The sequence below is a fragment of the Pezoporus occidentalis genome, unplaced genomic scaffold (assembly GCF_034315485.1).
Source record: "Pezoporus occidentalis ecotype Australia unplaced genomic scaffold, CSIRO_AGI_Poc_V1 ctg89, whole genome shotgun sequence".
In the NCBI taxonomy this organism is placed as follows: Eukaryota; Metazoa; Chordata; class Aves; order Psittaciformes; family Psittacidae; genus Pezoporus; species Pezoporus occidentalis.
The window spans coordinates 913,144-929,776 of NW_026916253.1; the positions used below are offsets into that span (position 1 = coordinate 913,144).

Below are 16,633 nucleotides of genomic sequence, written 5' to 3' on the forward strand. Positions count from 1 at the left end.
ATTGCCCTTGGGGGGGGGGGGGGGGGGGGAAGCTTTAAAAGGAAAATTATTGTCAAATGTGGATGTTAATGTTTGGGTTCTGTTTGACATTTTTTGCTGGTTGGTCGCAGTAGTGCTTTAAAATTGCAGCAGCTGAAGCAGTGCATTGGTGATGTACCTTTGTAGTGTTTCACCAATTGTCTAGTTTCTTTGTGTATTCTGTGTTCAAGTATCTTGTAAGGTGGTTTGAGACTCAGTGGTTGTTGCCTCTTACCCTTGCAAGGTGCCTAGTGAATGACTGAAACAGAATTCTTAAAATAGTGAAACATTATGATTTTATTAGATTGCCTTCGGTGACATTTGTAAAATCTTTTGTGATCAGGTACAGAAATACATAATTTATTGCTATGGTGCTGTTATGTTCCAGGTAAATCAGCTTTCTGTCTACAGAAATGAAAGCAAAACAAATCACTACTTTTGATCTATAGGCTACATCTGTACTACCTTTTGTCAGTGACAGAGTTTGCATTTCATGAGCACAGTCCAGTTTGTTTCAGAATAAATGAGCAGGATGAGACTGTAATCTATGGGGCTTCCCTTGTGGTTGACCCTAGCATAAAACAATGAAATACTCAAGGATCTTACATTTAAAAAGTTTAAATTCCTATCCACACTCACATTCAAGGGAAGCCAAGACAAAGCTGTCAGCTGAGATGGGACACTGACAGGCTTTTTCTTAAATATGCTTGATTTTTCTTACATCACTTGCAGTGTGCAGTACCTAATGCAATGTGATGATCCAGTGTTCTCGTGGCATTGTTTAAACGATTCACTCTTTATAGGCTAACTCCAGACACAGGCACCCCAGGCTCAAAGTGATTTCTGTCAGGTAAGAAAGGCACAACACGTTGTCCCTCCAAAACATGACCAGTTTTTTTTCACAGTCTTCAAGTGTGCTCCATCTCCTGGTGCTGACAGTACAACTGCATGTACCTAGACCTGAGTGCGTCTTCTCCCTCCTATCATGAGAATTAGAACATTTCAGTTCTTTGGAGTAGGTTCCTGGATTTAGGTTGGAAAAATGATGTCTGCATAGACCTTGCCACAAACCAGAGGTAAGGGTTGAAAGGACTTAGTAACTTAACTTGGACCATATTGCTTCTGTTCAGATCCCTTAAGCATATTTTTTAGATTTCAAACCCCTTATTTTTCCCCTGCTGCTGCTGCTCCTTAGTGTTTTGAATGGTATTTCCTAAATAAGTAAACTGTTGGGCTAAATCAGTTTACTTTTTGGCATATTGGACTCTTGCTGAGCTGAATTTGCTGCAATTTGTGTTCTCTAACTACAGCTCACAGAATTATGTATTGTAGAATCACAGAATCACAGAATAGTTAGGGTTGGAAAGGACCTTAGGATCATCTAGTTACAAGCCCTCCTGCCATCTCACCCAAGGTTCTGTTCAGCCTGGCCCTGAACACCACCAGGGATGGAGCATTCAGAACCCCCCTGGGCAACCCATTCCAGTGCCTCACCACCCTAACAGGAAAGAATTTCCTCCTTATATCCACTCTAAACTTCCCCTGTTTAAGTTTGCACTCATCCCCCCTTGTCCTATCACTACAGTCCCTAATGAAGAGTCCCCCCCCAGCATCCCTGTAGGCCCCCTTCAGATACTGGAAGGCTGCTATGAGGTCTCCACGCAGCCTTCTCTTCTCCAGGCTGAACAGCCCCAACTTTCTCAGCCTATTCCCTGTTTATATACAGCTATGTAAGATGAGCTGAGGATTCCTTCTTGGCAGCCTCAGCTTTCTCATGCTTTAATCTTATCATGATTCTTTGTTGATGTTAGTAAAATGTGGTTTTAGATTAACTGCTGTAGTAGTATTTTTATTCGCATTTACACCCACATTTAAACAATCAAGTTTAGCTCATAGTTCTACTTGATACATTGATAACTCTTGATCTCTGAAACTCAATACAGATGTAATCTTGGCCTGGCTGCTTAAAGTTTACTATTCAGAAGCTCAACTCTGGGCTTAACTGCAAAGCCTCCATCAAAAGCTGCATTAAGAACTTCATCCAGGCAGCTTGCCATAACAAAAGTCAAATCTTGCCGTATGTTCACTGCAATTTCTTCAAGATCCTTTTCATTTCTCTGAGGAATGATGATTCTCTTCAGTCCAGCTCGGTGTGCTGCCAGGACTTTGTCTTTAATTCCCCCCACCTAATGAGAAGAAATACATACATGAAAACATCCATGACACCCATCTAATGAGGTAATCATTGTAACAAATCACATGAGGAGTTAAACTTTAATGAAAGGTTCTCCCTCCCCCAGTCATTTAGGAAAACAAAAATGCAGCTGTAGTTTTAGCTCATTATATGCTTAATGAGGGGAATATGTTAATATGTTGCTGTATCCTTTCTATAACAGTTGAAAGAAAATTAAAATTTAATCTGGGAATGCAGGTACAAAAGCATCAATAGTGGAAGAGTCACCACTTTTCAGGATTTCTTAAGAAACAGGGCCCGGACTCATTTTTTTCACAGGATATGCTGAAACCCTGTACCTACATTAAAACTGTTCTTATGATAAGGGCAGTACCAGGTTTAGGGGGAAAGTAGCCTTAAGGGTGCAATGCCACAGGATTCTAGACAACATATAGAAGGAAGGTAAATCTGGTCTAGTATTTAGATATAACCAATTTTTGCACCAACTGTAACGAGTAGGCAAAATTTGGTCGCTGCTATAGTAAAGGCGATTTATCTGTTAAACTGAGTAAGCTGCACCAGGGCAGCCTCAATGCAATGCTTATTTTTCACTACAGCCTTGACCAACAGGCAATCGTATCAGTCTGACTGCCACCATAATGCTGTTTCAGAGACCCTTCTAGTCTCACACCTTTCCATGTTACCTCTGGTTTACTGCATGAAACAAAATAAATACTATTTCACACTTCCTTTGTCCATCATTTGGTATGAGAGGTAACTCAAATTCCATATCTGCCTAATCACTTATAGCAGGCTCCATTTGATACTGAGAACTAAAACTCCATTGGTTTGAAAACTTGCCTTTGACCTCATGCTTTGAAAAAGCTTCACAGGAACCATTCAACTGAACTATGTACAAGTAACAATTTAAGACAACTTCAAAACTGCGCATTTGGAGATGGCTTCAAGAGTAACCTACATTCAGTAACTGCAAGAGCTTTAAGAAACAACTTTTCACATTAAACTGGATTTAGTTCTGTATTAACAGTTTAGAAATTGCAATTCTGGGACCATCTTGAATTTTAAGATGTCCAGGTTTCCTTTCTCGCTAAACATTTTGCAGTGCTTTCCCCAAAAGCAGCATCAAGGGGAGCTTGAGCGTTCAATGTAAGGCCATAAGGAATGGTGTGGCACTGCAGCGGGCTGGCTTCCCCTCAGCCTGACAGCGCACCAAAAGAGACTGGATTGCTGCAAATGGCTATAACCAGATTTTATACCCAGAATAGGGAGAATTAATAAAACTTGGCTCTTTTCTGAAATGATGCTTACAGGAAGAACAAGGCCTCTTAGTGTAATTTCTCCTGTCATGGCTACATCTGAACACACCAGCCGCCCGCTGAAGAGTGAGGCAAGACAGGTTACTATGGTAACGCCAGCAGATGGTCCATCTTTTGTGACAGCTCCAGCTGGGAAGTGCAGATGGATGTCAGTGTTGTCAAGGAGATCAAAACTTCCAGAAGCTTAAGGAAAAAAAGAATGGTTTGAATGTGAAAAATCTTAAACCATTTTGTTCCCGGTCTTTATTCTAAAAGCCCACCAGAGAATTAGAAGCCTCAGCACTATTTTTTTAACAAACAGTAGACTGAAAAAACACCACTGTATCGCAGAGGCCCTAGAAAAACAAACAAAAAGACAACTCAATGTGCTTTCTGCATCCAGATTCCCAGAGAAAACCGTAACAAGTCAACCAATATGCTTTGTATTTGCATGTTGGGAAATTCTGAGTAGGGAGTAATGTAGAAACCAAGCAATTCCAACACAGAATTTTTAGGGAGTTTTATGTCCCCAACTCTAAATGTCAATTTTCAGAGACCATCCTAAAGAACTAGCGCTTCACAGAAACCCAGGATTAACCAATATTAGAAAGTAAATCTCTTATTTACATCTTTTTACCTTGCTGAACCTGTAGGACATAACAGTGTAAACTAGAGAGATAAATGTATATGCAGTTAATACCAACAGCATTTCATGCATCAATTCCATTTAGTTTTTTAACCTGTCTAAACTTCCGTAAGTGACAGATACTGGCCAATTACTGACTAGTCAGCAGATGATCCAACCAGACCCATTTACAGAACTTTTGGGAGGTTCAAGAGTTAAAAGTGTCTTGGCTGAAGTCCTACTGCACTGCAGCTCAACAGCTGCCACACACACCCAACTAATTTTCAAGGTATGAAAGCTTAAGACTATGAAAACTGATATTTAGTATAAACTGTATCTTAAATTTTAGAGAAAAACTACAGACTTGTCTATCTAGCCAACAGATGCACACCATCTCCATAATGCACTGTCATTTCTTCCCAACCTACCGTTGGTTAGTTGGTATCTCTTGGCATTGCTGCGCAGCCAGCTGATGGCAAGATGTGCTGACTCCTTCATCACATCTCCGAGCTGGCCAGTCAAAGTGAGCTGACCTTCTCCATCCATGCGACTGGCTTCTACAAACATGATCTCTCCTCCTAAGGGAGTCCAAGCCAAGCCGATGGCTACTCCTGGCTGATTTAAGCGTTCAGACACCTGAAGGAAAACAAAAGAGAAACAGTTTAGGGAACAGTTGTAACAAAACTATCACAAAAACAATTTTATAGTTGCCTTCAAAACAACTGTACCCACTAAAGCACAAAAGGTAAATCCAAACATTCAGATTTTTTTCTAATGTAGCAGTGTTTCTGCTAATGTGTAAACATCCATTACAGAATCAGAGCTGTATATGGCTGCTTAGCTTAAGGCAATGGCAAACATCTGGGTATATCAAGTTTTTGAAACCTTCCCCACCCCCAAAAGTTCAATGAGAATCTTTCTTTTCAAATGACTTCAAGTATTCTGCCAGTGTTTATATGATCTAGTCCATCTGCTAGAGGTCTGTTTGCTCTGACTGTATCACCTAATGAAAAACCCAGTTTTGCTCCCAAACGTTATCTATATGCCTCTTTCAAGGTGGATACATTGCTAAAACTACCATCAGATAACACTGATTTTGCTCATTGAAAAGACAATTCTGAAAAATGCAAACATGACTCTGCTAGAAATGAAAGAAGATGGGAAATCTGACTGAGTCCCATTAGTAATTACAAGTAGTTGAGCAAACTCTACCCACACCAGGCTGATCTACTCATCTACAAGTCTGCCCAGGCCCAGTTACTGACAAGAGTAATGGAGGGCTCTGAGTGCCACATTAAGGGGAAGGAAAGACAGGCAAGATGTTTTCCAGACAAGTTCCAGGTTTTATTTTTTTTCCTCTGTCAGAGATTCTTTAAGAATATACAGAAAGTCCCTTTGTTTTCTTGAGTTTCAAGATGCAGAAGCCCTGCTGAAAAGATCATACAGCTATTCAGCATGTTCTGAGCTAGTAAATTAGATATTTATTCCAAGGCAAAAAAGAAACTTGATGAATTTTTACTGTGTGAGGCAGTGACTGGAGCAAAAGACAAATACTCCTTTGTAAAATAAAAGTATAGGCCCATTTTAAAATAATTTGGTCTCCTACTGAAATGCAGAATTAAAAGTTAATTTGAGTCATTCCTGAAAAAAGGGATGAATTCCTCAGTAAACTGTTTAGAGAATTTCAATGTTTAATTTCTTGGATAGAAAACAAATCAAAGGAGCATCACAACAGAACCAAAATAAAAGAATTCCAGTTCTGAACTCTGCATATTTTTTTTTTGTCCCTTCTAAGCACATTTAACAACATCACATTTTATACTACTTGCAAATCCAGAGCAATAGACTTTTTTTCTCTCTAGCATCAACTCATTCTGCACTGTGCATCTCACTGTGATCTTAGTGCTTTGATTTTGTTTCCTGCCCAGAGTTAGCAGAGAAGTCAGTTTTTAACCATCAGCCCAGCTGCAAGAGCAGACACATCTGTACAGAGGTCTGGACAGCCCTGGACCTTAGATTCAGAGGCAGAATGACTCGTACGGCCCTGCTGTGAGCTGGCTGTGTAAGAAACACCTCCAGTTCTGAGCTCCAAAGACAGAAGTTACTAAGTATTTTAGTTCCCTACTAAAATTCCCTCTAGAAGCCCACTAGAAATGCTGCTGCAAGTCCCCAAGTAGTACATGGGACTGAAGTTTCATAAATCAAACAGTGTGGATTTGCTCTTACTAGCATAAGTTAGATGACTGTTTCTTTTCCTAGCATTTAAGAAAATGGCATATAATAGAGTATTTAACTTCTATGGTATCAAAATACCTCATCAAGGATTTTAATCTTTTGTTGACATGATTTTCTGCATTCATTCCTACTAGTTACAGTGACTTAGATTACCTTAGTAATTGCTTAGTAACTCAGGTTAACAAAATTCATCTCGGTTATACTGAGGTCCAACAACTGTGAATCCTTCTCCTTGACACTTGAGACAATGATGTATTTTGGCAGCCTGCCATGGTTTCAAACATTTCAGGTGTAATGAACAACAGCAACTATCCGTACACTCTCTCATCCCAAAGCAGCCATCAATGAGGTTTGTTGGTTTTGAGGTTTTTTGGGTTTTAGCACTGGTTCTAACTGTGTATCAATTCCAAACAGTTACAGACTAATTCCACTGTTTGACAGCTCAGGGGCAGAAAACAGCAAACATGACTGAAGATCAAAAAACAAATGGTCCTAAAGACTCTTCAGTTATCTCACCTCAGTACAAACTCCTTCTTTTATCCTCAGACTATGTAGACACCTCCTCCTATTTTCACAAGTAATTTGAGATCTGGTAAGAGAAACTAGGTGTGTAGTAAGTGCTAATCTCCTTTCAACCATAATTCTTGGCACTAAGTGGCAGGCTCAAAGGCCAGCAACTTCTCTTGCTGCACTGGTAGAGACTGTATTGCCTGTTCTGTAGCCTCTTCATCTCAATGGTAACTGATGTGTGTTGACAGGAATATGTCTAGAAAATGCCCTGCCAGTTTGGATAACTGTCCTCAGAAAAGAACCTTGAAAATGCCTAAACATACACAGACACACAAACCTGGCACCTCTGAATGAATAATTTCTTCTCACAGCAAGTCAGAGGAATTTAAATTAGAAAAAAATCCTTACTTACACTTTTTAAAGAGCTTCAGTTAAAAATATCATTAGAATGACTGGTCATGTCTGTTAGATGATGGAAAAAGAGCTACGTATCGGCCTGTTCTTGAAACTTTGTGTAGATGAGACCTACAGTTTGGCTGTAATCTGGGAGGGAGGAAGGAGGGAATGAAGGTTCCAGAGATGTTAGAAACCCCACACTTGTAACTTACTGTCACGATTCTTCTTTCATGTGATTTATTCCTACATTTGTTCTGTAAAGTGACACATAAGACTATTTATTTGTAATAAATGAATTAATCCTACAAGTATGAGCTGAGTATTCTGTCCTGCTTTTCTGCTGCGAGACCTCTACAGAAGATAGATACACAAGCAGTGCACTGAAAAGACTAATCACTTACTTTAAGGTATTCTCTGAAGGACAACAAATCAATTAAGTCATGTCATGTTTTCAGTTCTATTTGCTTACGCTCATCCAAGTACTGACATGCAGCTGCCTCCATTGTATCTTTATTCCAACTAATTACAAATGGCAAAATGCAGGTCAAAGGTGAAGCTTTAAAGGCCAGAGAGAGACACACCACAGAATACAAGCCAGAAAAAACACCTCTGGCCAGGCTGGAATGCCTGTCATTGACACAGGAGCTTGAAAGAATCTTGGGGGCACTTGACAAAATTCAAAGGCATAAGGGGTTAGCTGGGAAAATTCATTAAAGCAGGAATTATGTGGCTGGCTGAGCAATTCACATTGAAAAATCATAAAGTGTACGGAAAAATATTTGCTTATTAATAAATACAACAAATAGCATATGAAAATAAACCCTGAGCTGCTCAGAGAATTGATGCTGTGTGGATTCATCTCTAGTTCTATTTCTGCACTACTCAATTTGCCTGCTAAATACAGAAACATCTAAAAAATCTTTGATAAACAGGCCAATAGCGTCAAACTTATTTCAGCTTATACAGGCCAGCGGATCCATGAAATGCTCATATGCATATTCATGGCAACTGTGCGTGCAAAAGACCCCGAGACACAGCATTCTTGTATTTGTATCCTTGGAATTAAGAACCATAATGTAAGAATTTTACTTGCATTACCTACTCCTGTAGGAAAAGAACAAACCAGCAGAAATTATTTTCCAACACAGTCATGCTAAGAATCAACTCCAGAAAAGTTCTAATCTAAGCAGAACCTCTAAGGAAAGTCACATATTAGCATATTTCTTGGCCTCCAATCTAATTTTTAATAAGTGTGATAAGTTTATATTTATTTGAATTAATTCTACTCTTGACTGGGAACTGGGTGTACAACTGACCAGAATTTCTGTACAAATTTACAAAATTCAACTTATTTTTAGCACCTTTATGAAACTAATAAACACCATTTGTAGAAATCAGAGTACTGCCTTGAATATTAAGTTCAATTTACTATGATGGCTTAATGTGCACCTGCAATTCAAGCACTAAAAAGCCAAATGATCCTGCAGCGCTTTAGCTCCAAAGACCAGATTTCTGAAGTATGTAACATACTTCAAAATGAAAATTCAGATAGAATGTTTTATCTCTGAAAAAAAAACCCACATGCTGTTTTTCAGTAATTGTTTCTAAAAGTCAGGTAGTGGATAGGCTAGTAAAAACTACCATAGGATTATCACAAATGATCCGATGGCCACAGTCATCCCAAATCAAGCTGAAATATAGCCACACTTTCTTCTTAATTAAAATGGCCTTGAACTGTCTTGTGTGATTTTATTACTGGGTGTAGTTTTATATATATAAAACTATATACTGGATAAATATATATATATAAGTACATATAGAAAGAGTTACAGTTATAATCATTACTGGGTATATGTATTACTAATGTCTTCTTCCAAAGTGTCTCCTCATTTGTGTCTCCATTAAGAAGCGCTACTGTGATAAAATCTTCATATCAGAAAACCTCAGTTCAGGTCTAAAAACTGACTTGTTCCATAACAATCATTCTCCTGTTTTCCGGGCATATCTTGTTCCCTTTTTGTCCTCCAAGTCCCACTAGAGTCTGTTTCCCTCATCTAGGAGGTAATTATCACAGGAAAGTTCCTAAAAGTTTGAATTTTTCTCTTTTGGAAGTTTTCCCTTCATTTCTATTTTCTCTATAACTTACTGGTTTACTGATCTTTTCTCTTGCATAAAGACAGAAAAATTTAGCTTTCCATCAGCAACTGGTTTCCTGTCCTAGTGTTCTATATACTACTTGCCCTTTATTAGTTCACCTGCAGGGAATAACTGCAATGTAAATGGTGAAAAAGAGAATCCCGAGACAACAAACTACTTTATTGGTGTCATTTTCATAGACTGTGGCAACATACATACGGGTGAAAGAAAAAGTTCTGGAACATGCCCAGTGAGGAACAAAGCTAGTACTAGGAAGCTGGAGGTGCCTGGCTGATCATAAAACATTTTTAATAGCAAAGCATCACATTAATCTAAAGAATGTCTGAGAAATTCTGGTGAAAACAGACGTGGTTTTAATACCCAAAACTGCTGACTGGCTTTAAGGAGGTATGTGGGACAGTCCTTAACACAGCTGCTTCAGAGACAGGATTCCTGGGTTCTACTTTTGGTTTGTTTCAGAAGACCACCAAACACCCTCCAGACAAAAGCAAAGTTGTAATAAGCACCACCACATTCTTCAGCCCTGCTGCAGGCGTCTTTGCTAACAGAAAGTCATGCCATTGTGTTATTTACATATCCTGAATTAAACCAAAATGAAAACTACTTTAGGTGAAAAACACACTTGCTAGAACACACAGAGATACAGAGCTGTTACTAATACATTTTTTTAAAAGTTGGTATTGTATAAACTTAGTCAATAGCAATAAAATAGACAACTAGTCAAACCAGACAGAAACAGCAGCCCAGCAGAAACAAATGAGGATGTTACCTCCATTTCATACATGGGTGGCCCCAGGATGTCTTTTAAAGCATGGAAATCAATTAAAATTGGCATTTCAGGTGGCAGAGCCAGGTCAGCCGTGTCACTGATGGATTCTGATTTTGCATCTTCTGTGACATGCTCTTTGCAATCTAAGAGAAGAAAATCTGATTTAGGATTTGTAGCAGTATTTCTTGATGCAGGTATTAAAAAATAATGACAGAGAAAAATAAAATATTCAAAGAAATGCTCACAAAATTCATAAAGTGTGCTTAAACCATCTTTACAAAAATCTTATCAAACTAAAGATAATATGGCATCAAACTCAATTATTAAACATGTTCTAACTGTTCAGCAAAGATGTTAAATCTAGAGCACTGACAGATGTGACTCACTTATAAACAAGATCAAATCGTAAAATGCACTAAGTTCATTTTCAACTTTGCACTTTTCATCAGATTTGTACATAAAAACCGTATGTGTAGGAGATGATCATGTTTAATGTAATGTGTAATACAGAATATGGACCTCAATGTGGAAATGCTGATAGTTCAGTAACTACCATTATTTTTACACGTTTACAACAGTGTGTCTGTGGTCTCCTTATGCAAGGACTCCAGTGCTTAACTTCTGATACTAGTAATTAAGATCTGACAAGTAGGAGCGCTTTGGCCAGATTTACCTACACTGCTTTGCCACATGGCCTCATTGCTTACAGCTAGTCTGCATTACATCTCCTTTCACAGTGGCAAACACTACAGCTCTGGCCTGCCTGCTGCAAACTCCAGTCCTTGCACACATACCCTCAACACCAGCTGATGGGGGGGGGGGGTGCAGAAGCTGATACTTGTAGACCAGGCAGAAACCAGCTCCACTGGAAGTCTAACTCACCCGGCCCCAGTGTGCTGCCTCCTTCTGGGCTGTCAGAGCCACTACCCCAGCACAGAACAGCCCACGCTTATTGCAGCCTGTGCTGCAGATACTCTGACACACTTCTTTAATTCGATTTTTGTCTGTTATGACTATTATGGCTTTACTCAATCATAGAAATATAGAATGGTTTGGGTTGGAAGTGACCTTTAAAAATCACCTAGTCCAGCCAAAGGGACATCTTTCACTAGACCAGGCCTTTGCTTAATTCATGAAATCAACATTCCTTGTTTGCTCAGCAGCCAGTTCAGAATACAGAATATACAGTCCTTGTCCAGTGGCAAAACCTCAAATAATATTCATATAACAACTTCATCTATGGCTTTTGTCTTGAAATATTATATTTACACAGGGTTCTGCTCTTTCCTTTGTCAGATGAGATACTGATAAGGTGTCCAGACCAATAACCACCTGCAGCAAAAAATACCTCAAAGATCAAATTATTACGTATTTTCAGAAATCCCTACCGGTGTGAATCATATATCATGAAGTGAGATATATATATATAAGTATGTGTGTATATATATACACATAAGTATATTTTGCATCAATATGCTCAAGCATCATCAAGAAGGGACCACATAATTAAAGCAGTATTTATGGATTCAAAAGTGTGCTCCTTCATTCCTCCATTTATAGTATGATTGTATCTCCTACCTATACAATTGTTTCCTTGCAGAATTTCCTTAAAATTTCTGTTTTCTCCACAAATGTGTTTTCTATACAACTGATATAAATATCATATAAATATAAATATCAAAGCCTCAGGATTGTTTTAAACCAGACTACACAGCTGGTTGTTTGCATGAATAAGCTCAAGAACTTAAACATCATTTGTAGCAGGACTACACTGCACATTTACTTATGTGACTGTATATAGAAGAAGAATGTAAACAGGGAGTCATTTCCCCACAGAATCTGATCCAGATGCAAAAGGCTCATTACCATTTTCGAAAGCCCAAAGCAATATTTATGTGAAATACTTAACAGAGAAATGAAAAATACTGGAACAATCCAGATGTTCCTGAGGTTCTGTGGCAGTTTTATGGCAGTGCCTCCTTGCCCTGAGGCTGCCATTAAGAAAAGCATTGTACACATACATACAGTGAAAATACTTCTTCCCAACCCCAAGAAAACAGCCCTAAGATAAATTTATAGAATCATAGAATCATAGAATAGTTAGGGTTGGAAAGGACCTTAAGATCATATAGTTCCAACCCCCCTCACCCTTAGTGTGAGGGACACCTCACACTAAATCGTATCACCAAAGGCCTCATCCAACCTGGCCTTGAACACTGCCAGGGATGGAGCATTCACAACCTCCCTGGGCAGCCCATTCCAGTGCCTCACCACCCCAACAGGAAAGAATTTCCTGCTTATATCCAACCTAAACTTCCCCTGTTTAAGTTTTAACCCATTACCCCTTGTCCTGTCACTACAGTCTCTAATGAAGAGTTCCTCCCCATCATCCCTGGAAGGCTGCTATGAGGTCTCCATGCAGCCTTCTCTTCTCCAGGCTGAACAGCCCCAACTTCCTCAGCCTGTCTTCATTCAGGAGGTGCTCCAGTCCCCTGATCATCCTTGTGGCCCTTCTCTGGACTTGTTCCAACAGTTCCATGTCCTTTTTATGTTGAGGACACCAGAACTGCACACAATCCTCCAGGTGAGGTCTCACAAGAGCGGAGTAGAGGGGCAGGATCACCTCCTTCAACCTGCTGGTCACGCTCCTTTTGATGCAGCCCAGGATACAGTTGGCTTTCTGGGCTGCGAGTGCACACTGAAGCCAGCTCATGTTCAGTTTCTCATCGACCAACACCCCCAAGTCCTTCTCTGCAGGGCTGCTCTGAATCTCTTCTCTGCCCAACCTGTAGCTGTGCCTGGGATTGCTCCGACCCAGGTGTAGGACCTTGCACTTGGCATGGTTAAACTTCATAAGGTTGGCATCAGCCCACCTCACAAACGTGTCGAGGTCCCTCTGGATGGCATTCCTTCCCTCCAGCATATCAGCCGATCCACACAGCTTGGTGTCATCGGCAAACTTGCTGAGGGCGCACTCAATCCCACTGTCCATGTCAACAACAAAGATGTTAAACAAGACCGGTCCCAACACGAGTCCCTGAGGGACACCACTCGTTACTGGTCTCCAGACAGACATTGAGCCGTTGACCACAACTCCTTGCTTGCGGCCATCCAGCCAGTTCTTTATCCACTGAGTGGTCCATCCATCAAATTGATGTCTCTCCAATTTAGAGACAAGGATGTCATGTGGGACAGTGTCGAACGCTTTGCACAAGTCCAGGTAGATGACATCAACTGCTCTACCCCTGTCCATCAGTTCTGTAGCCCCATCATAGAAGGCCACCAAATTGGTCAGGCAGGATTTCCCCTTAGTGAAGCCATGGTGGCTGTCACCAAGCACCTTGTTGATTTTCATGTGCCTTAGCATGCCTTCCAGGAGAATCTGTTCCAAGATTTTGCCAGGCACAGAGGTGAAACTGGTGTGTTATTTCCTGGGTCATCCATTTTCCCCTTCTTAAAAATGAGGGCTGTATTTCCCTTTCTCCAGTCGTTGGGAACTTCACCTGACTGCCATGATTTCTCAAATATGATGGCCAGTGGCTTCACAACTTCATTTGCCAGCTCCTTCAGGACCCGCGGATGGATCTCATCAGGACCCATGGACTTGTGCAAGCTCAGGTTTTTAAGATGGCCTCAAACCAGATCCTCTCCTACAGCGGGCACAAGGTCTTCATTCTCACAGTGCCTGCGTCTGCCTTCCAAGACCTGGGTGGTTCGGTCAGAGCCTTTGCCAGTGAAGACAGAGGCAAAGAAGTCATTCAGAACCTCAGCCTTCTCCAAATCCTGTGTAGCCAGTTCTACTGAGAGCTTCCTGAGGGGGCCTACATTCTCCCTAGTCTATTTTTTATTTGCTGTGTACCTGTAGAATCCCTTCCTGTTATCCTTAACATCCCTAGCCAAGCTTAATTCTAACTGGGCCTTGGCTTTCCTAACCTGGTCCCTAGCTTCCCAGACAACATCCCTGTACTCTTCCCATGCCACCTGTCCTTGCTTCCACTTATTATAAGCCTCTTTTTTCAACTGAATTTTCCTCAGCAGCTCCTTATCCACCCAAGGAGGTCTCCTGGCCCTCCTGCTGCACTTCCTTCTAGCTGGGACGCAACACTCCTGAGCTTGCAGCAGGTGATCCTTGAATATCAACCAACAGTCTTGGGCCCCTCTGCCCTCTAGGGCTGTATCCCATGGAACCTTCCGAAGCAGGCTCCTGAAGAGGCCAAAGTCTGCTCTTTTGAAGTCCAGGGCAGTGAGCTTGCTGCGCGCTCTTCTCACTGTCCTGAGGATCTCAAATTCGACCATCTCATGATCGCTGCATCCAAGGCTGCCCTGGAGCGTCACATTTCCAACCAGCCCTTCCCTGTTGGTGAGCACGAGGTCAAGCATGGCACCTCTCCTTGTCGGCTCCTCTGTTACTTGCAGGAGGAAGTTGTCTTCCACACAATCGAGGAACCTCCTGGATTGCTTGTGCTGGGCCGTACCGTCGTTCCAACAGATGTCAGGGTGGTTGAAGTCACACATGAGAACAAGGGCCTGCGAGCGTGAGGCTTTTCCTATCTGTCTATGGAGTGCTTCATGCACAGGTTCTCCTTGATCAGGCAGTCTGCAACAGATCCTCACAGTAATGTCTCCCATAGCTATATTCCCTTTAACCCTGACCCACAAACTCTCTGTTGTCTGCTCACCTGTACCCAGACAGAGTTCCATACTCTCCAGCCTATCCCTAACATAAAGGGCAACTCCCCCTCCCCGCCTACCAGGCCTGTCTTTCCTAAAGAGCCTGAAAGCTTCCATTCCAACACTCCAGTCATAGGAGCCATCCTACCATGTTTCTGTGATGCCTATTATATCATACCCCCGTAGATGTGCACACATCTCTAATTCTCTTGTTTGTTCCCCATGCTACGGCTGTTTGTATAGAGGCATCTGAGCTGAGCTCCAACTGAAGCCGGCTCATTGGCTGGAGTGGCTGGGACATCTCTACAGTGCTCCAAGCATTTATTATAGGTTCTGGCAACTGACTGGGGGTGTTGGGATGGAATGATGCCCCCCTCCCCCAACACATCTAGTTTAAAGAGATAGTTTACATTATGCAGGAATGTATACTGAACTTCAAGACTTCTGCGCCATACTCATTTTACTTTCAACTAAGAAACTCTCTTCCTTTGCATATTGATCCATGCACGATAACTGAATCTAGTAATTTAAACAATTAGAGAAAAACGCAAATCATTGATTTAATCTATTTAATATAACATTAAGGGGTGTTCTGTGCTGCAAAAGTAATTCTAAGAGTAGATGAAGAATGAATGTCTTCTTCACAAGCTACAACTATCCTTTTATTAATCATGATATATAAAGGCCTTTTTACAGTTAATTTTGCTGCAGTGCAATTCTCACTAATGCCTTCACACAGTATCAAGGAAAACATTCTACATCACTATTACCATAATAACACCAACTCAGCTTTTATTCAGGACTCAAATCTAACAGTAATTATCCAACAGCCACTAATCTTTCCATTGTACAGCTCATGGCTCCATGAACAAATCCCATTCCTTTACTATAAACTCTACTTTAGTTAGTAGGCCCTCCTGTTGTTCCAACATGTCTCTTTTTTTGTTGAATTACTATTTCTGTACATAATAAAATCAAATACATAAATGCTAGCAAGTCTAGGAAACATAACCCCACACGCTATTCTTGCGACTCAGATTGCAATTTCAACACTATAGATCTTCAAAACCAGAGCAATCTGACAGGACAATTCATATCTTACAACAAAATGAACTTTAAAACCAAGTGCTTTTGTTCTATACCAAGATTTCACCATCTAACAAACACTGTTTTCCATTTCTGCTTGCTCTTATTTCCCTAATTCTACGTATACAGCTGAAGGAGACAGACTTCTCATAAACAAATCAGCAGGTAATTTTGAGGCTGCCTGCCCTATTAAAAGAATCAGAAACTCTTTGCATTTACATAATCTAATTAATACACCCCATTTTATAATCTGCAACAATAGGAAACTCCAGACTTTTTCTGAAAATATGAAAGTAAATTCTGACATTATCTAATTTTCTATAAAAGCAGACAGTGATGTTCCAAAATACCATTACAGAATACGAACTTTTTGAAGGAAAAAACATTTTCATTCACAACCTTTACAGAATTGCTGACTACAAAGAGTCTATAAAGATGCAAGTAATTAAGATTTCCATTAATGACGACAAATGTATGTTCCCTACCTATCCCAGAAGAATAAACGGAGACCATAGCAGAAGTTACATGACACACTCATCTAAAATAAGACAGTTAAATTCAAGTTTCCAGAAACAGACCTTTTGGTTAAGAACACAGCTCAATCATCTTACATTTTGCATTAAGGTAGAGAAATAAGCTAAAGAGTCAAAGAAGTGCCCTTAACAGAGCTCTACGCT

General features: G+C 40.5%; 1 protein-coding gene across 1 annotated transcript in view; it reads right to left on the reverse strand.

The window, feature by feature from the left end:
• Positions 1–1,862: 1,862 nt before the first annotated feature.
• Positions 1,863–16,633, reverse strand: part of LONP2 (lon peptidase 2, peroxisomal) — a 45,008-nt gene continuing 30,237 nt past the window's right edge. Inside the window, exons 12-15 of the mRNA XM_062604938.1 lie at positions 10,200–10,342; positions 4,561–4,768; positions 3,521–3,711; positions 1,863–2,204 (exon numbers count right to left, since the gene is read on the reverse strand). Coding sequence (XP_062460922.1) covers positions 1,983–2,204; positions 3,521–3,711; positions 4,561–4,768; positions 10,200–10,342 — 764 coding nt within the window. The 3' untranslated portion in view covers positions 1,863–1,982. The remainder of the gene's footprint in view (positions 2,205–3,520; positions 3,712–4,560; positions 4,769–10,199; positions 10,343–16,633) is intronic.